The sequence below is a fragment of the Protopterus annectens genome, chromosome 13.part0 (assembly GCF_019279795.1).
Source record: "Protopterus annectens isolate FY-2018-M chromosome 13.part0, PAN1.0, whole genome shotgun sequence".
Taxonomy (NCBI): Eukaryota; Metazoa; Chordata; order Ceratodontiformes; family Protopteridae; genus Protopterus; species Protopterus annectens.
Genome location: NC_056747.1, coordinates 516538257 through 516565902, shown reverse-complemented (window position 1 = coordinate 516565902; position 27646 = coordinate 516538257). Strand labels below are relative to the sequence as shown.

Here is a 27646-nt window from a genome sequence, read left to right as displayed (position 1 = left end):
TATTGTTTTCATTCATATGGGGTTCTACATTACATCAAGTTAAAAGGAGAGTATAATATACGAAAAAAGAAGAAGGGGGACTATATATGTTAAACCCAGTAATATGAAAAATTTTGGGAAGCAATAAGGAGAAAAAAAATAAAAGAATATTATAATGAAGAAATTGAGAAATATTAACTAAAGATAAAAATGTGGAAAATAAGGATCGATGAAATAGAAGAAGACAGAAAAACATGGTATAAAAATATTATGAGACAATACTGCTGTGTATAATCCATAGGAAAATGTAGCAGAGGGAAAGATTAAAGCAGGTAAACAAAGAAATAAATGGTGTAGCGATAAAGTTGAATGTCAAGATTTCTATGGAGATTGGGAATAAAAAATTACCAGTAAAAGTTAACATGTCATATAAAAAGAAAAGTGAAAGAATATATTTGTATTGTAGTGAAGAAGAAATCACAGAACGTGTTTTTTAAAATGTAATAGAATAAAACAACTGAGGGATAAATTATGCACAGAATGTTTTTAGCGATGTCAAGAGCAGTAATAATATAAATATGGATATGATTGAATATGGGTACTATAAGACTAGAAGTAAAGAATCAAAACTGAATTTGGATAAAAAAGTGTTTTATGTATTCTGGGTATTATGGAATGAAATAATTAATGAAATTTTGTTTAATAGAAATGGATATTGTCAATAATATTGAGAAAAATCAAATTACGGTTATTGAAAAAGGAGTGGGGCGTCAAATTAAGAAGTTTGTATATAAAAACAATAGACTATGTATAGAAAAATGAGAATTAAATTATTCAAATAATTGTATAATTTGGTAAAATGTGGATATTTAAGTATTTAAAAATGAAAATATGTAGGTAATATATTTTGTAAAAAGGTGTAAATAAATAAAGGACCTCTTCTCTTTTCGATAGATGCCATCGGATCTTTTACATCCATCTGAGTTACTACCTGCTCAGGCAGATGGGGCCTCAGTTTAACGTCTCATCAAAAAGGATGATAAATTCAGGAGTGCAGCACATCCCCTTATACTGCACTGCAGTGCCAGCAGTCAGTCTACCTGGTTTGGGGATAGAACCCACAGCCAACCTGTTGTGCCACTGACACTGATAACTTGACATATTAAATGACTTGACACAAAAAAAATTAGAAAAAACAGGTTGGCCATTCATAATATTAACAGCACTACACAGGAACACAGTACATCAAAAAAGGAATCCGATTTCCTTCCTGATGTACTACCTATAATCCAACCACATATTCAGCTCAAATTTGTCTGAACAGTGATAATGACAGGTAAACAGTGCTAAAAGAAATAATGGCACATTATCAGAGCTGGTAGGAGACCATGGCTCAAGCCATGAGGAATGAAAAGTGAAACAATAAGCACAGTAAAGAAGAATCTATACAGTATAGTGATTAAAGTACTGGGCTATGACTGTGAAGACCTGGATTTCAATCCCATCTATGCACATTTGCACAGTGTATGAGTCTATTCAAATCACTTCTCAGTTTTTACTTCATACGCTGCTTTTAAAATACGATAAATTAAATTTTCTGGGTAGTTTGTTAATAAAATTAAAATAAAAAATAAATTAATTCTGGATCACAAATTGTGTGCTACATAAAGACACACACACAAACACAAAAAATATTTTAAGCAGAAACAAATTTAACTTTTCAAAATTAACAGTATTCATTTAATATTAGGGTACCTAAGAGCACTGTACGGCTAACCAAACCTTTCAGAGCAGACAGTTTCCAAATGAGTTTGAGGGAATTAAACCCATCACTATGGAATGCACCTCATTAGGAGCTAAAGACTCCGAATTTAAACTGTGAGCATGGCTGAAAGTAAATACCCCATATAAACATGTCGAGTTACAGCAGACAGGCAACATCTTACCTGCATTTTCTCAGAGTTGGTTCTCATGGCCTCCACAAGTTTTTCCATCTGTTGGTTTTGTTCTAGAGCATTCCTCAGAACATCCTCTGTACTCAGAAGTCGGTGCTGTAGTCGAACTACCTCAGAATCTGAGGTAGGATCTATCAATGAGTAACGCCTGTGGTCAGATATTGTTTTCTCCTTGTCCTACAAAATTTAAAATGAAACAAATTAAAAAGCTGAAGGGAAAAAAACATGATCAGAATCATATCAGAAATCAAAGTTGGAAAGGAGACAGACTTACAGTTATTTAAAAAAAGACAAAGATGAGAGACAGTTTGGAATCTATTTCTCAGAGGTTCAAGTGAAAATAGATGGCCTGTGGCTTACCATGTTCGCTGATGACTGCAAACTGGGTGCAATCATTAAAACCCAAAGCAATGCCACTGTACTACAAAAAGGGCTTACACAAACAAATGACTGGTGCCAAAGCCACGGACTGAAACTTAAATTAAAAAAATGTATTGTCATCCCCTTCGGTAAAGGTGAAGTCCCAGCAAATTACAACACTAACAATTCCCCCCACCCAAGTTCAAACCCAGTGGTGAGAGGTTGATAGCAGCCTTAGCTTTGATCAACATGTGTACACAGTGGTGAGGAAGGCCTTCTATGTTGCCCATCTCATAAGTAAGGGAATAGCATCCAAAATGAAGGAGGTGAAAACTCCTCTGTATTTATCCCTCATCAGACCAGTAATAGAGTAAAATGGCCCCTTCAGTATGTATCTCACCAGACACCTGCAGCAACTGGAGAGACCATAGAGGTTTCTCACCATGAAAATTCAAGGCCTTCATCACATGACCTACATTGACAGACTGAAGGGACTGTCACTATACTCTGTATCGTACAGACTGCTTAGAGGCGACTTGTGTCTGGCCTACAGAGCAGTCTCGGACCCTGCCTTAATGGAAATGCTGCACATCTGCAAATCTAATGGGACAAGACTCACTCGCTCTAGAGACCTTAACCTAGCTTGCAACATAAATAGGACTTGCTGGAGAGACAGATATATCTCCCAGGGGCTGCCACTCCTCTGGAACAAACTCCCAATTCAAGTTAAACAAAGCGCCTCAATAACCCTATTTAAGTGTAACTTGAACAACTGGATGGGAAACCGTAAATTCACCAAGGGGGTTTCACCTATGTCCCTTTTGGATAGGGGAAGTCGGTGCCGATCATGAATTCACATGCTAATATAAGCTATTTCTCTTAGTCTATGAGGGAAACAAGGGTAAAACATGGCTAGGCTTGTAAAGGCCCTAGGGACAATAGCCTAGTAACCTCCTATGATCCTAGAGTTAAAGCAGGTAAAACTCTGAGAGTCAGAATTAGAAGGAAGCTGGAGGAAGATATGTGTCTTTAGTGAAAGTTAGAAGGGAGCTGGGAATCAGACGTAGTTTGCCTTTATTTTTAGTTAGTTGCATAGTTCATATCTCCCTCTTTCAGGTGAAAGCTGCATTATACAGAGCAAAGATCACATCAAAGATGGAAATGTAGGAAGGGTGTCCAGTAAATTCTGACAGTTCATTTTGTTTTTTTATTGTCTTTTATAAAATAGGCAGATCTCAAAAACAATTCCTATTACAGAACACATTCTCCGACAGAGTATTTGTAAACCAGGAGAGCATATTAAGCTGATGTGAAAAACAGATAAAAAAACAACTGGCCGCCATGTTGATTTTGCTCACTTTATTTAAAAAAATAAATACAATTGGGGAGAAAAAGGAATAAAATGATAAAAGTGAATGCAATAGCAGTTAAAAGAATCTGCTGTTTTACTTGCTTCCTCACTATTCACAGTACTTGGAAAAGCTACATTCGGTGAGCATGGAAGAAAAAAAACTAATGCAGTAAACTATATTAGAGACAGCAAGAAACAGGTGTGTGTGTGTGTGTGTGTGTGTGTGTGTGTGTGTGTGTGTGTGTGTGTGTGTGTGTGTGTATATATACCATGACTTCTTAACATCTTTGTTGAAGAACTCTGGAGAAAGTGAACAATAATGGGGAGAGAGAGACTGAAAATTAGGGATTTTTTAAAATATTATCCTAACTCACTTCAAAAAGTTAATATTGGAAGAGGTTTTGCATCAACAATGTTTTATCTGATCAATAATGAAACTATAATTGATGGGTTTATTGACTAACTGTAGTTGTCTGACACTGACTTCAACAATTGGCTAAGCTTCTGGTGTCATTCTAAGGGGATCCAGTATCTGTCTGCCTGGGACGACATGGTCGACAGACCACGATGCTTTGCCAGAGATGGCCTGCACCTGTCACCCCTGGGATTCTGGATACTGGCTAAGGCTCTTGCCACCCCTATAGTGCCTTTTTTAGGCACGGTTCAAATGACAAATTCACTACCATAACAGGAAAAGGCAAGCAAAAACTGAGGGTAATGCTACTCAATGCTAGAATTCTAAATCTCAAAATGCACTCCCTTGAGGCACTCCTTAAAATGGAGAACATCGATATCTGTGCAGTGACTGAGACCTGGTTCAAGGCTCCAGAGAGCACCCCTGCATTACCAGGCTATAACTCATACCACACTTTTCGGCCACCTAACCTGGGCCGGAACATCAAAGGCAGAGGTGTATCCATATTCATTAAGGATATCCACACCTCCAGGCTAGTTGCTCAGCATAATGCATCTGAGGTTATCCAAGTGCAACTAACTCTGGGAAAAACTGCAATCCAAAATGTAGCTTGCTACAGATCCCCCACCATGCCCCAGGATTTCCACTCCTCTTTTCTTGATATACTGGAAAATATTAGGGTTCAACCAAACAGCCTAATAATGGGCGATTTCAACTACCCCACCATTAACTGAGAAAACTACTCATGTACCAACTCCTTCGCTCAACGCTTTCTGGAATTCATAAATTCCAGTACCCTGGATCAACTTATCCACACCCCCACCAGGGGCAACAATATCCTTGACCTAGTCATTAACAAACTGAGTGACTGGTGTACCACACCTGAAATCAACTCCTCATTGGTCAGATCCGACCATAAGCTAATCACCCTAGATATTCACATCCTGCCCCCACCCCCCATTAAGGAAACCATGGTAAAAAATTTCTCCAAAGCCAACTTCATGCTTCTTAAGACAGAAGTGGTGAACTTCATGACACCCATGCAGTTACGACTGCTGAATCCTACACAAATGCACTCTATAAGCCAGGGGTCTGCAACCTTCACTATCCAAAGAGCCCTTTTTGACCCCTCTCCCACCAAATAAATTAATCGGGAGCCACAACATCTATTTGACCCATAAAATGAAGATAACAGAGTCTATAAAGTTTTATATATAGGTATACTAAATATAAAAGAACTAAGTTTATAAGAACAACATCAAAAATCCGTCCCTAATTTTGTTCCTGTGTTGGGATTACTTGATCTCTCTCAGTGAGTGTGTGTGTGTGTGTGTGTGTGTGTGTGTGTGTGTGTGTGTGTGTGTGTGTGTGTGTGTGTGTGTGTGTGTGTGTGTGTGTGTGTGTGTTGCAGACTCCAAATCTGACTTCAAACCAGTGACAAGTGGAGTACCACAGGGTTCAGTCCTGGGACCTCTTCTGTTTGGTATCTACTTCTCTGAAGTACAGGTTAACATAGAAGGCCTCTGGCTAATGAAGTTCACAGATGACTGCAAACTAGGAGACATAGTCGAGTCCCCAAATGATGTGGACATCCTACAGAAGGGCCTCACCGAGACAGATGCCTGGTGTCAGAGCCACAGCCTCAAGCTCAATGCCAAAATGTGCATTGTCATCCCCTTTGGTAAAAACTGTACCCATGAACTATCACATAGGCGGGAGTCTACTACCGAATGTGTGATAAGAGACCTTGAGACCCAGGTGGACAGTAGTCTCTCCTTTGATAATCACATCGCCACAGTAGTCAGGAAATCCTTCTATGTGACGCACCTCATCACAAAAGGGTTCTCATCCAGGAAAAAATAAGTCATTGTTCCCCTCTACTCGACACTCATAAGACCCATTATAGAGTAGAACGCCCCTTTTGGAATGTACCTCACAAGACATCTGCAGCAGCTGGAAAGGCCACAGAAGTACCTCACAAAGAGGATTACTGGCCTCAAGTAGATGCCCTACACTGACCGTCTCAAAAAACTCCAGCTTTACTCATTAGCATATCGCCTACTCCGAGGTGATCGCTGCCTAACATATAAAGCTATGTCAAAACCAGAGCTGTTGGACATGCTACACCTAAAGAAATCCCAATCCCTCTGAGGTACACGCTCTAGGGACCTAAACCTTGTCACCACAATAAACAGGACATGTTGGAGGGATTGATTCCTGTCCCACAGACTTCCCATACTCTGGAACAAGCTACCCATCTATGTCAAGCAAAGTTCCTCATTAGCACACTTCAAGAAAAATCTTGATGAGTGGATGGGAAATAGGAAATACACGATAAAAAATATGGTGGAATGGATGTTCAAAACGTATTTAATGTGGATAGCAGCAAGGCAAGCAAAAACAATGACAAAATAGTATAAACTCTGTCCACTGTGGACAGAGTTTATACTATTTGTCATTATTTTGCTGCTGCTATCCACATTAAATACTTTTTGGACCTCCATTCCACCGTACTTTTTATCTTGTTTGTGAAACAGTTAAAAATAGGAAATACACCCCAGGGATCACTTCGGTGGGTGGCATTAGCCAGGGAACCTTGTTGGCTAGGCTTACTTAGGCCCTTGGGCCGATAGCCTAGTACCTACCTATGAACCTATTTACTGTGAAATCAAACATTTTTCAGGGATGTCGCAAAATATGACAAAATCAGAAACATTCTACAAAATCAGCAACAGTTGAGAATTATGTGGGATAGGGGAAAGATGCACTGCTTTGCAATGAATGTAATTTTTCATTCATTTGATTATAGACATCTGAAGTTTAGGCAGTCAAGAAAGAGGCTGCAATTGCTGGGCAAGTGTGTGTATGTGTGTGTGAAAGAGAGAGACAGAGTCTGTGCCACTAAATGTGTGTATGGGTGTGAATCTGACTTTCTGCATATGGGTTAGAGACTTTCTATCTCTGCATTTCTTAGCGTGTACACTTGCATGTTTGTGTGCATAAACTGTGTGTGTGTGTGTGTGTTTCTATCCATCTATCATTCTATATGTGTGTGTGTGGGTTCTCATCCAGGAAAAAATAAGTCATTGTTCCCCTCTACTCGACACTCATTAGACCCATTATAGAGTAGTAAAAAGTAAAACACAATTGCCGCTGTCCTCCTAAAGTATCCTGTAGCAAACAGCAACGCCAAAATCACAGAAGTAACTAACAGGACACACCACGAGAGCACTGGTTCCTTCACAAATATCCTTTATTCCAAACGATAACTTACACAAGAATGAGTGCTTTCGCGTGCTTCTTGCACGCTTCTTCAGATACAAATTAAATTACCTATCCTACTTCTTTTTATACCTATCAGTGCTTTCAATTATTATTAAACAATCAAACAATTTGTCAATTTAACCATTAATAGGTAAATTGGTAACAAGGCTTGTAACTTTTTAAGAGTTCAACGCAGCGCATTCAGCTCATGCCCCAGTTACTAAATATCATTCATGCTACTTTATTATTTATTAATAAAAATATAAATAGTTCTTCCACACAAAGTAGATATGATCATCTTATAAAGACACATTCTAATACTAACTGTGTCAAAACATTAGCAAAGACATCCCTAACAATGTGTGCTTTAGTGGCTAGGCACTAGTGTCACATCTAGCTGCTCATGTATTAAAACGATAGTTGAATGTTTAACCAAAACCTACTACTTATACATAGAAGGTGTATAAAAGCATAACATGTGTCAAATAAAAACTTCCTTCAAAATCTACACGTAAGACAGAGCTATGCTCATAAACACTGTTCGTGCATGTAAGTATGTCGTGTATGTAAAATAATATAAAAACATGAATATTTCCTAAGCAATATATACATATTAACAAACAAATAATAAAACAAATAATAAACCCCATGAAGAAATCAATCACGAAGGTAGACATGTATCTAATTATCTGCATTATGATTAATCCCTATCTTCATTTCTTAACTTCGGTTGTGAAGTACTGTTTTGGTCTGTGTCCTATGTGGGAATATATGTGATAACTACGGTAAATAAGTCTATCCTATTGGTGTTATTGTTAAATTTCATAGTTTCTGCTAGAGGTATCGTATCTATAACTCAGCATAGAACTGACACATCTAAAATTACTGTTAAAATATTTTCCCACAAAAAGTTAGACGAATAACTAAGGCATTCCTACCATTTTCAATTTCCCCATTACGCTATTGTGTATAGAAATTCATCCTTTTAAAATATCATGATAACTTTAAATAACTTGTCAGAAAAAACAAATCATCATAACAATTGATAATCATGAACTTCTGATCTCTTCAACCTATGTTATATTAAATAAAGTAAGAGACATATGTCTCTCCTGTATTGTTCAATGATTTCACTTCTTATTTTTATGTGAATATCAATAAATAATAAATAACTCTAAATTAATAGAAATGTATATGAAAAACAAAAACTGTTTGTAGATTGGTGAAGTTAAAAAACATAACATTAAAATTGTGTCAAATATAGCTTAGTACTGTGGAGAGTTAAAACCTTATGTGAAGGATCGTGAAACAATTCATGTCTAATATAACAGTCATCTTCTAAATATTATATGGATAAATTTCTGTGGACCATGATGGATAAATAACAGAAGCCTCATCATGTTCCCCATAGTTCATTAAAATTAAATTACATATATGTATAAAAATATAAATATAAACATCGCATAGAATTATATAAATCAATATTGGCTTTCCATATAATAGTCAGCCATGAAATCAATGAACTTTAAATATATTCTTCAAGTCTCATTCCTGACGCTGGCCCGGAGTATAAGTAGATATAAATGAGTAGGGTGTTCTTTATCCCTTGTGGTCAGTCTACTTGAGATACTATATGGTTCAATGAAATAAGCAATATCATGTAGATGGTTTCAGGCTTCCATCAATACTAGTGCAACTTCTTGCAACCTATCCATGTCTACAATACATGGAACTGGATGCATCCACATTGTTGAAATCTTGTTAAACACTAGTAGTTAGCATTATTATCCGAATCTCAACCTGTGTATTTATAAAAACATTCTGCTTATGTGTAGTAAAAACAGAATATAAACACATGTTTTTAAAAGGAGATAACTATATTAATTTATTCTATAAATGGTTTAACTGTAACATAGTTATTGATTCCTGGGTATCTGTGTGCCCCTGACCTAAAAATCCACTCCATCTCTAATTTCGCTAGAGCATTGCTGTTGTCCCCCATCCTAGGACTAATGTGCAGAGTTTGTAACACTCTAAATTTGAAATGGTGTGTAGGATTTACAATAATGTGTTTAGCCAATGCATTCAGTTCATAATGTTTGCGAATGTCATATACATGGTTATAAATGCGCTCTCTCAGTCTCCTCTTGGTGAGACCAATGTAGAAGGCTGGGCAGAGGGTGCAGTTAGCCATGTATATTAAATTCTTAGTGTTGCAGTTCGTCTGTGTCCTTGGTGAAAAATGGAAATGTCCATGTGGATGTTGATAATCTTGTATGGTGGTGATGTATTGGCACATGCTACAATTTTTGCAAGGATGTGTCCCTGGATTATCAGTATTTCCATCATTGTCATAAATATTATTATGTAATTTGGAAGAAAAGATTGTTTTCAGATTGTCACAGGTCCGATAAACAAATCCTGGTTTTTCACCTACTATTACCCTAATATCGTCTATAACAGTAAGGATGTTCCAATGTCTATTTATGATCCTCCTGATTTCATTGATGTCATTTGTATATTTCAAGATTAAATTGATCTTCTTATTTTGTCTGTCATATGTTTCGGATTATTCATCTCTCAGTCTCTTTTTCCCTCTGCGTTTGTCTCTAGGGCAACTATGTGCCTCATCCTCTATATTCTCATGTGGTATGATGTTGTGTCTCGTCTCTTGAACCACCTTGCTGTTATATCCCTTGGCCATAAATAACCTTTCCATATTGTCTGCCTCTGTTTGTAATATGGCCGGGTCCTTGCATATTCTGGTTAACCTCCAAAACTGCCCTTTCATTATTCCAGAAAACATATATCTCGGGTGCATACTGCTATATTCTAAAATTGTATTCCTCCAACATGTCTTTCTAAACAACTTGAAAGATAATTTGTCTTCTGTGTCGTAGTATAGAGTTAAATCTAAAAAGTTAATCTCACTATAGGAATATTCATATGTGAATTTCAGAAATGTAGTTGTTTCTTCCAAATAATCTACAAAACTCCTCAACTCATCAGTAGTGCCATCCCATGCCAGTATCACATCATCAACGAATCTCTTATACATACGTATCTTATCCATCCATGGACTGTTGAATATATGTTTCTGCTCCCAGCTATATAGTACTAAGTTAGCATAGGAGTTTGCGCATGGGGTGCCCATAGCGACACCCCATGTCTGCAGATAGTACTTACTATGAAACATGAAAACATTACAATTCAATACCAATTCCAATAATTGCCCAATTAAAATCTGTCTATCTCTTGAGAACTCACTCTTGGCAACCATTACCTCCCTCACAGCCTGTACACCATATTCATTGGGAATGCAGGTGAATAAATCACGAACGTCTAATGTGACCAAGAGTAATTTCCCATTCCTTTTTTCTTGGAGGTCAAAGGATCCTATGTCTTTTAACATGCTGTGTATCTCTAAGAATCGTGTCAATCTTATTCACTAATGGCCTTAACATCTTCTCCAAAAACCTTGAGATGTTATATGTCGCCCATTGTCTGCCTGATACTATGGGTCTCATGGGCATCGGTTCTACTTGTTTGTGTACTTTTGGCAAGCCTTTTAGCACTGGTATAAGTGGTTCTTCTATGTAAAGGAAATCAAACATTTCTTTACTGACTTGTCTGCACATCAGGATGTCATATAACTCATCTCTAACATTGTTAATGATATTCATCACTCCTTCTAGTGTTAGTTCTTTGTAGGTGTCATTCTGGGCTAGAGTAGCTTCTATTGTCTCAACATATTCTGCTTTATCTAAAAGCACCACTCCTCCCCCTTTGTCAGCATTGATTATTAATATATCTTCATTATACTTCAAATTCATTAAAGAATTGTATTCAGCCTTCTCTAAGTTAAAAAATCTATTTTTAACATTTTTGGTGGTGTATAAGTTATAAATGTCTTTCTCGCATGTTTTCACAAAGCACTCTACATTGAAAGGCAAGATCGGGGAGAAGGTGCTTCTACGCTTAAGGCTGGTGTCAACGACTTGCGCTTGATGCACTTGGTTCTTAAAAAACATTCTCAGAGCTACTTTCCTAGCAAACAATCTTATATCTATCAATGTTTCAGACAGTTTACTATACTGTGAGGGCACATAATTAAGCCCTCTGTTCAAGAGTGAAATATCAGATACAGACAGATCATATTTAGAAAAATTAAATACCAGTAGAGTCAATTCCAGTTCCTTTTCTGTTGTCTCTCGTGCCTGTCGGCTGAGAACTTTCGTTTCCTTGGACCTCGGCTCACCGATCTCCCTCTGGTGAACGTGTTCAGTCTGATGGGAAAAGGGCCATCCATGTCCCTAGTGGGTGGGTTCTTCTATGTATAAGTAGTAGTTTTTGGTTAAATATTCAACTATCGTTTTAATACATGAGCAGCTAGATGTGACACTAGTGCCTAGCCACTAAAGCACACATTGTTAGGGATGTCTTTGCTAATGTTTTGACACAGTTAGTATCAGAATGTGTCTTTATAAGACGATCATATCTACTTTGTGTGGAAGAACTATTTATATTTTTATTAATAAGTAATAAAGTAGCATGAATGATATTTAGTAACTGGGGCATGAACTGAATGCGCAGCGTTGAACTCTTAAAAAGTTACAAGCCTTGTTACCAATTTACTTATTAATGGTTGAATTGACAAATTGTTTGATTGTTTAATAATAATTGAAAGCACTGATAGGTATAAAAAGAAGTAGGATAGATAATTTAATTTGTATCTGAAGAAGCGTGCAAGAAGCACGAAAAGCTTCATTCTTGTGTAAGTTATCGTTTGGAATAAAGGATATTTGTGAAGGAACCAGTGCTCTCGTGGTGTGTCCTGTTAGTTACTTCTGTGACCCATTATAGAGTAGAACGCCCCTTTTGGAATGTACCTCACAAGACATCTGCAGCAGCTGGAAAGGCCACAGAAGTACCTCACAAAGAGGATTACTGGCCTCAAATAGATGCCCTACACTGACCGTCTCAAAAAACTCCAGCTTTACTCATTAGCATATCGCCTACTCCGAGGTGATCGCTGCCTAACATATAAAGCTATGTCAAAACCAGAGCTGTTGGACATGCTACACCTAAAGAAATCCCAATCCCTCTGAGGTACACGCTCTAGGGACCTAAACCTTGTTACCACAATAAACAGGACATGTTGGAGGGATTGATTCCTGTCCCACAGACTTCCCATACTCTGGAACAAGCTACCCATCTATGTCAAGCAAAGTTCCTCATTAGCACACTTCAAGAAAAATCTTGATGAGTGGATGGGAAAAAGGAAATACACGATAAAAAATATGGTGGAATGGATGTTCAAAACGTATTTAATGTGGATAGCAGCAAGGCAAGCAAAAACAATGACAAAATAGTATAAACTCTGTCCACTGTGGACAGAGTTTATACTATTTTGTCATTGTTTTTGCTTGCTTTGCTGCTATCCACATTAAATACTTTTTGGACTTCCATTCCACCGTACTTTTTATCTTGTTTGTGAAACAGTTAAAAATAGGAAATACACCCCAGGGATCACTTCTGTGGGTGGAATTAGCCAGGGAACCTTGTTGGCTAGGCTTACTTAGGCCCTTGGGCTGATAACCTAGTACCTACCTATGAACCTATTTACTGTGAAATCAAACATTTTTCAGGGATGTCGCAAAATATGACAAAATCAGAAACATTCTACAAAATCAGCAACAGTTGAGAATTATGTGGGATAGGGGAAAGATGCACTGCTTTGCAATGAATGTAATTTTTCATTCATTTGATTATAGACATCTGAAGTTTAGGCAGTCAAGAAAGAGGCTGCAATTGCTGGGCAAGTGTGTGTATGTGTGTGTGAAAGAGAGCGACAGAGTCTGTGCCACTAAATGTGTGTGCATGGGTGTGAATCTGACTTTCTGCATATGGGTTAGAGACTTTCTATCTCTGCATTTCTTAGCGTGTACACTTGCATGTTTGTGTGCATAATCTGTGTGTGTGTGTGTTTCTATCCATCTATCATTCTATATGTGTGTGTGTGTGTGTGTGTGTGTGTGTGTGTGTGTGTGTGTGTGTTTGTGTATATATATATATATATATATATATATATGTGTGTGTGTGTGTGTGTGTATATATATATATATATATATATATATATATATATATATGTGTGTGTGTATATATATATATATATGTGTGTGTGTGTGTGTATATATATATATATATATATATATATATATTTATATATATATATATATGTATATATATATATATGTGTATATATGTATATATATATATATATATATATATTTATGAGATGTAAAATATGTTCTCAAGCAGCAACTACCTGTCCTACAGCAACTATGGAATATTATGTGGAGGAACTATTTTATGTCAAAATATAAAATAATATTTATATACTAATAAAAGAAATATTTATATACTAATAAACTGATGAAAAGATTACGTATTTGGATATAGAGTTAAGTAAGGATTTTTCTAATAAGTGTTTTGTGGCTGCCATTCATTGTAAGGAAACTTACTCTAACTGTATGTTACACTATACGAGTGCCCGCCCCTAGTACCAGAAGAAATCTGTAGTAAAGGGCCAAATGGTCCGAGATGCACGTATGGTAACAAGAGAGGACAGATTTCTTGAGGAATGTGAATTACTCAAGGGAATGCTTTTGATGAGAGGGTACCCTGAGGTGTTGGTATTAGATATTTTTGAGGAAGTTTGGAGTAAAAGGAAAGCAGGTATTTACAAACCTATATTGACAGGGCTCCGTGGTGTTTTGGATAAGGTTGAAGGTGAAACAACTGGTTTGAGTCCCCCCTGTAAAGAGATTGTCTTTGATGACCAGAAGTCAAAACATTTGATGAGTTTCACTACAGTATTTAGTTTGGAGGCTGAAGCAATAAGGTCAATTTTACAAAGGAACTAGAGTGTGTTTACCTTTGAGATGGATTTAACTGACAAATTAGGTGATAGACCAACAGTAATATACAAAAGGGGTAACAACTTAAAGGGTATAATGGAAATGAGTAAAAAAGCTAGTTGCAGAATTGCCGGGACATTCAAATGTGAGTCTTGTAAGTTTTGTAGATATCTAGCAACTGGGGAGCAGTGTTGCCATTAACAACAGGATATACAATCTTGAAGGAAGGTACACTTGTTCATCTAAGTCAGTGGTTTACCTTGTCCCATGTCAGCTTTGCCCTGCGTTTTATGTGGGCAAAACTGACAGGAAACTTAGACAGGATTTACGAGCACCTGTATAGTATAAGAAAAAATAAGTTGGAAAATGCTCTAGCTAAGCACTGTGACCAACACCCTACACACTCCTTTGTTTTTAGAGTATTAGATAAAATCATGCATGATGTTAAAGGGGGCCCATTTCAACTCCTGTTGGAAAGGCAGGAGTTGATTTGGCAGTTAAAGTTACAATCGTATACGGCTCCTGGTTTGAATGACAAAGTTTCTTTGGCTTGTATTTTAAAATTAAGAAGTCTTTTATGGTGAATGTGCACACATCAGGAAAGCCTTAGGACTATGTACGTTTTTAAAATAAGCAAATAAGTATTTATGGTACCATATTATATACTTTTTATTTTTTAACATGTATTTATATGTGTGTTTAAACTGGAGGAATGTATTTTATTTCACTTTTGAGGAACTTGTTTCTTTAAAGTGGTTTCCTTACCAATTAATCAATTTGTACAACAAATGGTTTAGATGAAGTATAAATGGAGCTGGATGTAGTAGTTTATTTTATCTTGTTGTCTGAAGAAGTTTGGCTACTAGCTGAATGACGATTTGAATAAAATTGTGTGCTTAACTTTTACATTTTGTGGATTTTGTTGGACTTCGCAGTTTTCACCTTCCAGTCGCCACTTTTGCTGTTTTTTTGAACCACCTTACCCTCATCTACGGCTTTGGTGACTGCCTCAAAGAAGTCAATCAGGTTCAGGAGGCATGATCTGCCTTTCACAAACCCGAACTGGATGGGATCCAGAATTTGGAGGTTACCAATGTCTTTGTTTATGAGTTCCGTGATGATACGTTCCATGGCCTTGCAGACCAGGCTCGTCAGGCTAATAGGGCAATAGTTGCCAGGATCAGTGGTGGCTCCCCCTTTGTGAAGTGGGATAACTTTTGCTGTGCGCCATTCAGTGGGGACAAAGCCTGATGTGAGGCTATTATTGAACATGGTGCTTAGGTGGGGAGCCTGTTTGTTCTGAAGTTCATGTAAAACGCTGCCTGGGATGTTGTCCAGTCCCATGGATGCTGTGTTTTTGGCTTTAGAGAGTGCAGCTTTTACCTGCGTAGTTGTGATTACAGGGACTCTGCATTCTTCCTGTAGAGATATGGGCCCTTTAGAGGGTGGGGGGGGTAAGATTAGTACTGAACCTATCTGCCAAGATGTTGGCAATATCAGTTGGTTCTGTAATTTTCATGCCATTGTGTTGTAACTCAGAGCAGATCTGGTTGTTGCCATCAAGATTCTTGACATAGCTATAGAATGCTTTGTGGTTGTCCTTAGAATTAATGGTGATTTTGTTTTCGTAGCTAGCTTATACCTGCACAACCACTAATACTGAACTGAACTTAAATGTTCAGCTAAAGCTGAAAAGGGGCTTTGGATGAATCTCCCTACCTGGTCAATAAACAGAAATAAAAATAAGTCAAACATCAAGAGTAATCCCCTGGTTTGACAGATTATCCACTGATTTATGCATTCTACTTAAAGATCATTTACTGCATCACTTAAATTAGTCTGGTAGTTAAAGCAGATGGTTAAGACTATGAGCTGATAACAAACTTCATCCTGTAGTCCATGTTTTGATTCCTTTAGCCTCCATTTGCCTACTGTGTGGCTCTGTGGAAATCCCTCAACCAGGTAATGCTCCCATGTTCCACTTGAAAAGAGACCTGTGTCTAGTAGGTTTACCTGGCAAACACATTCATAAAATTAAAAAAAATAATAAAATAAAATAAAAAAGCCATTCATGTCCACTAATGAGAAGTTACTTTACTGACTCTAAAGCTTTTTAGTTCCTGGGCTCTGACTATTCCCCTACCCATAATTTCATAAACTCCATCTCAGTACTTCAGATCGAGTTGGCTCCAGTAAGATACTATACACATACACACACACAAATAATCATATAAAACTTGTTCAAGACTAAATCCAAAATACATGAAAAAAAGGGTAGGATTGGAAGACAACAGGTAAGGAGTGTTTACACACAGGATAAGCCAGAGACAAGTCAGTCACCAGAAGCCCATTTATGTCAATTTGGAAGGGGGGAGGAAGGAAGGAGGTTGAACTGGATGAAAATCGGACAACGGTGGTCTATTGTTATGGTAAGTATGTAACTTTCACATCCAATGTTGTTTTTTTTTTGTCTGATTCAACTATGGGGAAGATTCGAAGGAAGAACGTGATCTAGATTGTAAATCCAATTTACAATGAGATACAAAAGTGTGAAATGTTGACCAAGTAGTTGCAGTACAAATGTCATTAGTAGGTAGCCTACTGTCAAATGAATGACAGTTGCTATCTAGAGGATGCAAGCACTCATATCAAAAATGACCTAAACCTAAACAGCAGGGAAAAAAAATTTGCAAATGTGTTCCCTGCACTTACTATATACCCACTTATTCATATATACGAATTCAAAAATAACACTTATCCAGAGGGGAAAAAAGCAAAATGCACACCAAGGTGATTTTTTTTAATTTATGATGTTTCTCAGCATTATTGCAATTTCAGTCCTTACACTAACACTACAGTCATTAGAGAGAACAATACTCAGGCGTAAAGTGACTGCTTTACTGAAAACATTCTTTAAAAGTTCTGCTGAAGTCCTCAAGGCTAAAAAGTCATACTTAACAAAACTGAAGTGATACTTTCTAACAAAGCAGCAAAACACTGCAATTCTGTTCTGTATTTGGTGTCAAGATTACATCAAACATTTAAGCATCCTTATTACAGATAATCAAAAGTCTCTGGAAATGAAGTTAATAAGGCTATGTGAAAAATAATTTGCTATAGTTCACTTCAATGTTTCAGTTATAGACAGGACACGTTATTATTAATTCAGAAAATAATGTATGTTCCTAGACATATATCCACTTCCAACCACACCTTCCCACACAAAAAAAAGCTGATGAAAATTCAGTGAATGGTAAATGGTTGCTACATCTTTAAGACACACTGATTTATTTTATTGGGAAAGGCAGCACTCATATTGTCTCTCAACATTTTCTCTGTAGAGACCAGCAGAAACAGGGGATTTGAACTAAACTCTCTCCGTTGCATGCTGCAGCAGGTAACATTCACAATGTCATCATAGATGCCTTATTTCTTAACCCCATTATATATGTGGTTAGAAGCTGGTATGATTAATTCCCCTTCATACTAAGTGGCACTTACTGTTTTGAATACCAACCCTAAGAGTTAGAAAAAAATGTTTCAGTTCATAAAATGTATTACTGCACAGTCCTAAGGAACTAAATTGGCTAGAAATCCCAAATCAGCTAACCTACATACAACTTAACTACTGCTAACAAGCTTAGCTACAAGCAAGACAGTTGTACCACTCTAAAAAGTATATATGCAGCAGCAACAGAACACTATGCTCCAATAATAAAAATATATCCTAGCTATAATCAACCTCAAAAGCTCTGCTAGAAACTCACTATATCCTCACATTGTTTCAAAATATGAAATTCCATTCCATTACAGTTAAAATTTACAGAAAATAACAAATGCTATAATAGTCTACTAAAACAGCATCTGTAAAAAACCCAGGCTATGCTCTTGCTCTATACTTGGTTAATTTATTATCCAGAAATAATCTTTATGCTGTAATACCTTTGTCAAAACTTCATTTCTTTTTACTAACTTTCTCATGTGGTGCATATTTCACTTTCATATCTTCTATGGCAAACATTTAATTGAATTTATTTCTAGTATTTTTCCCTTTTTCCTTTCATCCTTGCACTGTCACTTACTAATATAATCCAAATGTAGTGTCTTCTCTCATCAATCATCTCTCATTCGTTCTGCTACAAACTTCTCTATGGTTGCAATTTGTACGATGCAAACTCTATCAGTAAGAATGTATTACACCTAAGTATTCATACTTATAATGTACAATGCATATAACGCTGTGGTGTAATCAAAGTGAAATATTTTATACAATGTGTACAATGTTGTTATGTAACCAAGATGAAATATTACATACAATGTGACAATCTAAATATACTGTGCATTATCTACGTATATGAATACAGAACTTTTTCTCCCTGGGCCTCTGCTGAAAAAAGGTTCTTTATCCCAGTCAAGACTTTCCCAGTCAACAAAGACAAATAAAATAAAAATAAATAAATATAAAACTACATTACAATTTTGGATTTGTTATAGGAAATATTTTAAAATTAAGTTCCTGTTGGGTGAGGAAATATATATCTAAGGAAAAACTTAATTCTTATTTTTTTATGGCCTCCTTCGGACATCATTTAACTGGCCTGGCTCCCCAGAGCCCCACCTCCACACGAGGTCTAAAAGCTTGTCTCATACTCCCCCAACTTACTGTGGTACTGCTGGGACTGGTCATGGATCCTAAGGATGTTTGTGTTTTTGCATCCATCCTGGGAGCAGTTTATTTATATGTACTACTTGCTATCTTCCCCAGCTGCAGAGCTCGTTGATTACATCTGAGGACAACTCCCCCTCTTTGTACCACACCTCCCCTAAGGGAGTATCATTGACAAACGCCTTTCCATCTGGGATGGGCATGCCCATCAGTCCCTGCCGCTAATCGAACCCAAGTCAACTGGGCTGTAATCAGGCCTTTATCCCTCTACACCACCAAAGTGTCCAAATAACATTTTTCTTTTTATTGAGAATAAACTTCTTTAGTTCAGTAACTGGAATCAACCTAGTATAAATAAATCTAATGACAATTAAGACAAAAAGATTTAAAGATAGTGTGACAATGTTTGGTCTGAATAAGAGAATTTTGAAAATATGTACAACTTCACAATACCATTCACATATTGGAATCTGATCAGCTAATGTACACCATGGAAAATTCTTTTCTAGATGTCATTTACAATGTTTCTACTTTTTTATCATGTTAACTGGATAAGTGTGTCGGTCCACAGACTTTTAACCTACAGCACTGGCCACAGTGGCAGAGTAGCATCTCATATGAATGTTTGAAAAATCTAGTGTAGCCAATCGACCAGCATGTTCTGGAGTTAAATGAATACACTGACAAAACCAATGCAGCTACAGGAAGAACATGCAAACTTTACACAGACATCGACTGGAAATCAAGAATGATCCCTGTACTATGGAGATGTGGGGCAGCGATCTTTCCACTAAGCACCCACACCACCCACTTTTAACCTACTTACTCTACTGAACTAAAGCCATTTTATATGTGCAAGACTGTCAGACAGAATGATGAGAAAGTACTAGAAAACATTGGGATAAATAGAGTCAGATGGTGAATCTAACTTTCAAAAGAATATGATGTTTATTTCTTTGATTGGTTTGCCTTTAAACCACTATCCTATGAATCAATCTCAGTGAATGGGCTTAAAACTGCAAATACTATACTTTAATCAGTGATTAAGTGATCTCATAGTTGGTTGTATTAAGTATGGGGTACAGGAGCATTTTTACTTAGCATTTCTATGTTTTGTAAGTATTAATGCTTCTTTGGGTTCTATTAGGTCACTATTCATAGAAAAGTTCAGTATACAGGCATATAGTATAATCCTTCGAAACATTAATAATACAAAAAAATGAGATATTCAGTATTCAGGTATACAGTAGAATCCTTGGAAACATTAATGATCAAAAAATGAGATATTCAGTATACAGGTATACAGTATAATCCCTGGAAACATTAATAATCCAAAAAAGGGATATTCAGTATACAGGTATACAGTATAATTGTTGGAAACATTAATAATCCAGAACTGAGATATTTTCATACACAGGATCTGGTAAAGCTGGGTTTGAAATTTGCAGTTCATTCACTTTAGACATATGGGTCACCATACAATCCATGCAGTATCATATGCAGTTTACCTCCCTAACAATCTCTTTATACTCTTCCAACTACAGCGGCAAACACGCTACTTCAAAGAGAGCACAATATGATGTTGTCTTCTGAAACATGGATTCTGACAATAAGCAAGGACCACTTGGCTTTCTTAGTCTGTCACTTTATTTAGTTAATTAAACTGCAGATCCTACTAAACCAGTAACTTCATGCATGCTTGTCCCATGCATTCTTGAGTTGTATTAGTTTTTGACTCTACAATCTCTTCTGTAAGACTTTTCAAATCACTCATCACTTCCCTAAAAAGTAATCCTTATAACTTCAGATTATCTTCTTGTTCTTACATATTTATCTGTTTTAAATATGGTACTTGCTCTTAAGATTCCTCTGTGTCACTTAAATATTTCTGTTACATCATACTCTATACCTTTCTTCAAGACTATCCATATTAAGCTATTTTAATCTTTCATTATTTTGTTTATGGTGAATATAGTTGCTATCCTCTGAACTTAACCAGAAAGTGCTCTTTGTTAACCCATTAACAAGTTAATAAACAGAAAATTGAAGTGCTTATACCTCTTGGCTTACATATTGTAGTCTGACATGAGCGTAATCGTATTACAGTTGTTTGAGAGGTAGTGCCTGATCATGTATTGTTGCTTGAATGTACTGCATTTCATACATTCTCTGGGATGGAAGTCTACCAAAGATAGAGCAATGCCTGCTGATGGATACTCCTTCTCTGAAGTGCTGAGACCTTAGAGCGAGAATAATAAATTAAGGGGTTACAGGGAGATTTGCCTCCCCTGCACCTTATATCAAATGCCCTGCTATCCTTCTCATTGAGGATGGGACTGGAAGAGCCAAGGGCTTAGAAGTACTATTTTTGTCCACGGAGATTATGGCAGGGACAGATAGCGGATTCAGGTACTTTGTATATCAGACTTCCTCATTGTAGGAGTTTGAGCATCTGGAGAAGAAAATGTGGAGATGAAGACATCCTACAAAGCTCTAAGTACTGGAGGAATTTCCCTGCATTTGGCAGAAAAAGAAGTTATGTACCTACCATTACGTTCCATGTTAGTTGTCTTCATCTCGCCTTCTTTCTTGCTTGTTGGGATTGGAGCCGACCCTCAGCTCCAACTCGACCATCTTCTATAGCTCGAGAGCTGTTTACTGGCTCGAGGCTACCCCTTATCCCATGATACCTAGTGCTAGCTACCCAGATCTCGTTTGTAATAGCTAACCCCAGACATATCAAGAATAATCTAACCAAACTAACAAGTTGGGCATATCTGTTATACTCTTTAAATCAGTAGAGGAAGCAAACCAGAAAATACTCAGCTGGTGAAATCTAAATTCCTCTTGGTCCAATAGGACAGGGGGATGGAGGGGGGGGACGCAAGAAAGAAGGCGAGATGAAGACAACTAACATGGAATGTTATGGTAGGTACATAACTTCTTTATGTTAAATTGTCTATCTCGCCTTCATTTCTTGCTTGTTGGGACAGCGTCCCTAGCACCTATGATCCTGGGTGGCTCATTGGAACACACTTCAGAACAGTGGAACCAAAGCTAGCTCTATTCCTGGAGGTTATATCTAACTTGTAATGAGAAATAAAGGTATGAGGAGTTGCCCATGTGGCTGCGGCACAAATAGAGTTCATGGGTAACCTAGATTGGAAGGCTACAGAAGTAGCTAACGCCCTAGTAGAATGTCCTTTCGGTTTGGCAGCCAATTCTTTGTTTCTTAGTTGATAAATGAAGGTGATAATGTGAGGCAACCACCTAGAAAGGGTCACTTTGGAAACTGGGAGACCTTGTTTACCCCTAGCATAGGAGAGGAAGAGTTGATCTGACTTCCTTATATCCTTAGTTCTGTGCAGGTAAAAACTTGTATTCTGCCTTGTTGGTGTAGTTAGGGAAGAACACTGGAAGGTCTATGGATTGGTTTAGATTATTTTCTGAGCACACTTTAGGAAGGAAGGATGGATTAGTTCTCAGTGCTACCCTATCCTTGTGAAAAACTAAGTATGGAGAACGAACGCTTAGTGCTTGAAGTTCTGATACACGTTTGGCTGAAGTAATAGCTATCAGAAACAAAATTTTCTAAGATAGAAACTTAAGGAAGCATGAAGCCGCAGGTTCAAAAGGGGGCATAATCAAAGAGGTTAATACCAAATTAAGGTCCAAATGAGGAGGGGGATCTCTCACTGGGGGCCTAAGGAGAGTAGCCCCTCTAAGAAAGGCTTTACACAGCTTATGAGACATGATATTTAGATTAGCAAAGCCAACATGATAGTTAGAAATGGCTGCTAGTTGAACCCTGATCGTGGCAGAAGCAGACCCAGAGTGAAAAAGCTCAGTTAGGAATTCTAAGATCTCGTGAACTGGGGCTGAAAAGGGATATATGTTCCTAGCCTCTGCCCAATAAGAGAAACGTTTCCATTTACTAGCATACGTCTTCCTAGTAGCTGATTTGTGAGAGGATACAATAATATCACGCACGGCTGGGGAAATGTTGGGAAGCCTGGCTAGGGTTGGAATTGGATCAACCAAGCTGTGAGCTGGAGGGTCTGGAGGGATCGATGCAGCTCTCCTGATTGATGGATCAGCAGGTCTGGAATAGGATCCAGGATCCAGGGCTGCTCGAGGAGATAATGGTGCAGGAACGGAAACCAAATCTGTCGAGGCCAGTAAGGAGCAATGAGGATAATTTTGCAACCCAACAAAGTCGCTTTCTGTATGAGTTTGGGTATAAGAGGAAAGGGTGGGAAGGCATAAAGAAGTCCCTGAGGCCAATCGTGGACTAGAGCATCTCTGGGAGGATGACCGGGAAGCGGTAGAAGAGAGAAATAGTTGCTGCATTTGGTGTTGAAGGGGGTTGCAAACAGATCGCAGCAAGGCTGTCCCCATTTGCGAAAGATGAGATCCGCAACTACCTGATTCAGAGACCACTCGTGAGGCATGAGAATAGCTCTGCTGAGCCTGTCTGCTATGACGTTGGATTACCCAAGGATGTGCATTGCAATCAGAAATCGTTGGGAGGAAATTGCCCACTGCCAGAGTCTAAGTGCTTCTCGACATAGGGGGTAGGACCTGGTTCCGCCCTGCTTGTTGATGTACCACACTACTGACATCTTGTCCGTTTGAACTGCAATTTTCCCAGGAGGGAGTGAGCTCTGAAGAGCTTGCAATGCTAGAAGCACGGCTCTCATCTCCAAGACATTTATGTGCAGATGGTACTCGTGAGGTTGCCATGTGCCTTGGACTGTCCTGCCCTGATAATGCCCCCCCATCAATGAGGCATCCGTGGTCACCGTGGCAACTGGAGGGGGTTGGATGAATGGTCTGCCCAGAGACACTAGCGGGGAGACCATCCACCATGAAAGGTGTGTTTTGCATGTTTCTGTAATTATAATCATGTGGGACATGGGGAGTTGTTGAAAGGACCACTGTGTGAATAGAAGCCACTGCAGGATTCTCATGTGAAAGCGGGCTAGAGGTATCAGAATAACTGCTGCGGCCATAGAACCCAGAGTTTGAAGGACCAACTGGGCTTCTGACCAAAAAGGGTAGAATGGACTGAAGTGTGACCATCCAAAACTTTGTTCTTTGAACAGACTTGTTTAGTCTGCTGAGATCCAAAATTGGTCTCCATTCCCGTCTTTTTTGGTACCAAAAAGAACCTTGAGTAAGTTCTGGATCCGAGTTGGTCTGCCAAGACTTCCTGGATGACTCTTTTTTCTAGCAGTCTTGAAATTTAAGGGCTCCGCAAAATTACACAACCGCATCCATGCATGTCTCCGAAGGGCCACGCCTGTGCCTGCGGCTCTACTCACACCATTGGCTGCATAGGAAATGAGTCTCATGGAGGAGTTAACCAGTGAATTAAGGGTCGCCAGCTGAGAAGCTACTTTAGCTTGAACTCCTTCAGCTGATGGATCCTGGAGGGTATCTCCAAGCTCTTTTAAGAGATCCCTCTGAAGCCTGGTAAAATGGCATAAGTAATTCAGTGACCTCATGGAGAAGGTCGCTGAAGCAAACATTCGCGCCCCATATCTGTCCATAGTCCTAGACTCCTTGTTAGGAGGATGGACAGAGGAAGAAGTCTCCGCTAATTCCTTTTTAGTGGCCGCTGCTACCACCATGGCATCCACAGGAACACCCTTTGTAAGGAACTGTTTGTCAGGGGGTGCAGTAATAAATTTGCCGGGCCTCCTCAGGGTTGGTTCCACTGTGTCCGGGGCTGACCAAGCCCTTCGAGCCACCACAGACATTAGTGGATCGAAGGGGGGAGACACCCAGGAAGTGGAAGGGCGAGAACCAAACGCATCCAGGAATACGGATTCATCCTCAGTAGGGGCTAGGGCAGTCCAGTTCCCCCTCTGCCTATGCATTTCTAGGATGTCCGAAAAGGAAACGTCTTCAGAGGGGGATCTCGGGGACCCTTCCAATTCATCCAAATCCGTATCCAAAGTGACAGACTCAGGGGAGTCAATGCGCTTCCTCTTGCACTTCATCTTCCGAGGGACCTCCTCTGAATGATCAGGGGAGGTCTCGGAAGAGGAGGAAACACCCAGTGGGGTGCTCTGGAGCGCTGGTTCCCCACGCTTGGGGTCGTGAGGAGGGACAGAGGTTGACGCAGGTACTACATGGGACGGAGTCAGTGGGGTTAAATGTGGTGCTGACTCATGGGCCAGTACACTCCTCACGACATCGAAGGCATCCCTGCCATGATGCAAAGAAGGATCCGGCTCCGAGGAAACTGGACTCCTCCTCCGCACGGAGGGGGATGGCTCCGAGGCCGATGTAGGAGCCGAGCTCACCTGCGCCGAAGCTCCGAGAGGGAGAACAAGGTCGGACAAATGGTCCGATGCACTCGCCCCCTTGGAGCTGACGAGGGAGTCTTGGCGCCCAGATCCCTGGACGGAAGGTAGCATTGAGGGGATTGGAGCCGATGACGGAACCGAAGGGGAAATCGTTATCGGTGCCGACGGTTCCACGATTCAAACCCCAACAAACTCTGGCTCCGAGCTCAGAGGAGTCGGAGGAGGAACATCGATTGAAGCGGACGGAGCCAACACCTGTTGAGGAGGGCTGGATAACATTTTGGCTAGTGCCTGCGATTTCAACAACCTACTCACCACTCTCTCCACGTCGTGGTCTGAGAGTCTAGAAGACCAAGAGGAGTGGGAGGATTTATGACTGCGGTCACTTTGCAATAGGGGAGACCGAGGGGCCGAATGCATTGACTCTAAAGACGGGGACCTCGGTTTCTTGTGGGTACGAGATGGCTCCAACGATACTGGTGGAGCCGACTGGGAAGCAGCCTCCTCGGTTCCAGCCGGAACCGAGGTAGTTGGTAATGTTTGGACCAATGATGGCTCCGAGCTGGGAGCCGAAGATTTGGTCAGTTTAGAAGATTTCACCAGCTGAGTCTTGGCTGGTGAATCCTGGGGCTTAAGGAGACCCCTTAAAATCAGCTTATTTTTGCGCTCCTGCAGAACCCTTGGGCTGAATGCGTGACATACAGAACAAGAGTCCTGCAGGTGCACTGCACCTAAACAATAGATGCAAGAAGTGTGCCCATCTGTCAGACACATTTTCTGACAGCATGAGTCACACTTCTTAAATCCAGATACTTTGGATTCTTTAAACATCTCTACAGAAAAAAATCTTTGGCCAAAGGCCCAAACAACCAAAAAAAAAAAACTATAAACACTAATCTATCCCAAAAACACGAAAAACTACATTGAAAAGTTTTTTTTTTTTTTTTTTTTTTGTAAATAGGAAGCCTCTAACTTAAGAAAACGGTACAATAAGAAGGGAAGAATGGGGGGAGGGGAAGAACTCTCTAACTTAAATGAGTTCTTAGAGAAAATTCAATTACACTAAAAACTACAACAAGCTAGTTAATATGTTGAAAGACTAAACTATCAAAATATATCCCCTAAATAGCTAGAAAATGTATTAAACTAACTTACTACAGCCTGAGCCAGTAATAACGAACCTCGCAGCTGAAGCGGCAAATGAGATCTGGGTAGCTAGCGCTAGGAATCAATGGGAGAAGGGGTAGCCTCCAGCCAGTAAACAGCTCTCAAGCTATAGAATATGGCCGAGTCGGAGCCGAGGGTCGGCTCCGATTCCAACAAGCAAGAAACGAAGGCGAGATAGACAACTTAACATTTAACCTTAAGAAGATCATAATACCTCTACTGTGCCTCAAATAATCTCTTTTCCATCCCATTTAAAAGGATCAACATTGTTATTGAATTATCACTTATGACATAGGCAATCATAAATATATGAATGAAAACAAATCATACTGACAAATTTTTCAGTTGCAAAGACTATACATCATGTGTAATCTTCTACACAGAACATTACATAGCTCATTCAGTTCCTACCTTCCCTTAAACTTCATTCATCTTCCAAAACATTATTCTGCATGTACTGTTCCCACAATTCCATTTTTTCTATATAATTTGCTCCTACCTTTTTCTAAAGATCCCACTTACAGTTCTCTGTTACTATATTCATTTCTTCTAGTATGGTTGGTTTAGACTTTGATTTCCATTTTCTGGTAACTGCTGTTTAGGCAGCCACCATAATTAAACTCAGCAAGGAAGGGCTTTCTATGTTGAGGCAATTCCAATTCTGTATCAGAGCTCAACAAGTAATTTCCTTAGTTACACCAATTTGCTCACCTAGTATTTCTGACAGAGTAATCTGAAGGGAGTTCTTAAAGTCTGCCAACTCATTACACTCCCAAAAAATATGTTCCAATTACCTTTTTCCTCCCCATCACACCTCCAATATGTGCAATCTGAGGAAAAATTCTTTGGAGTCTGCTTGGGGTAAATCTTCTAGATTTTGTTGTGTATTTGGGAGACATACATACAGCCTCCCATTGTCCCTTTGACAATTGCTTATCCAATCTATCTTCCCAATTTTTTCTAACCTCCTCTGATGAATTCATATAACTATCATGCAATATTTTATATGCCCTACTAATTGTCCCTTTTTTAACAGCAACTGTGCTGGTCTTTCATTTAGGACTACCCTATTTCTTCCTCTTTGCCTATAGTCTAATATCAGTCTTGATTGAGAAGGCAAGCTCTACCCTGCAGTCCAAATGTATTTTTTGGCCTCTTCCCATTCTATTACCTTCTCCTCTCTAATTATTTTCTCCCAATACCTTGTTTCCTTTGACAGTTTTCTTCAGTAAATTCCAGCCCCCTCTTGCCTATT

The 27646-nt window shown here is 38.8% G+C and overlaps 1 protein-coding gene across 2 annotated transcripts in view; it reads right to left on the bottom strand.

Annotated features, from left to right (window-relative positions):
* Positions 1 to 27646, bottom strand: part of CLIP2 (CAP-Gly domain containing linker protein 2) — a 1185433-nt gene that overhangs the window by 65733 nt on the left and 1092054 nt on the right. For both annotated transcript variants that reach the window (XM_044054144.1, XM_044054145.1), the window contains one exon: positions 1926 to 2111. In XM_044054144.1, the coding sequence (XP_043910079.1) occupies positions 1926 to 2111 (186 nt within the window). The remainder of the gene's footprint in view (positions 1 to 1925; positions 2112 to 27646) is intronic.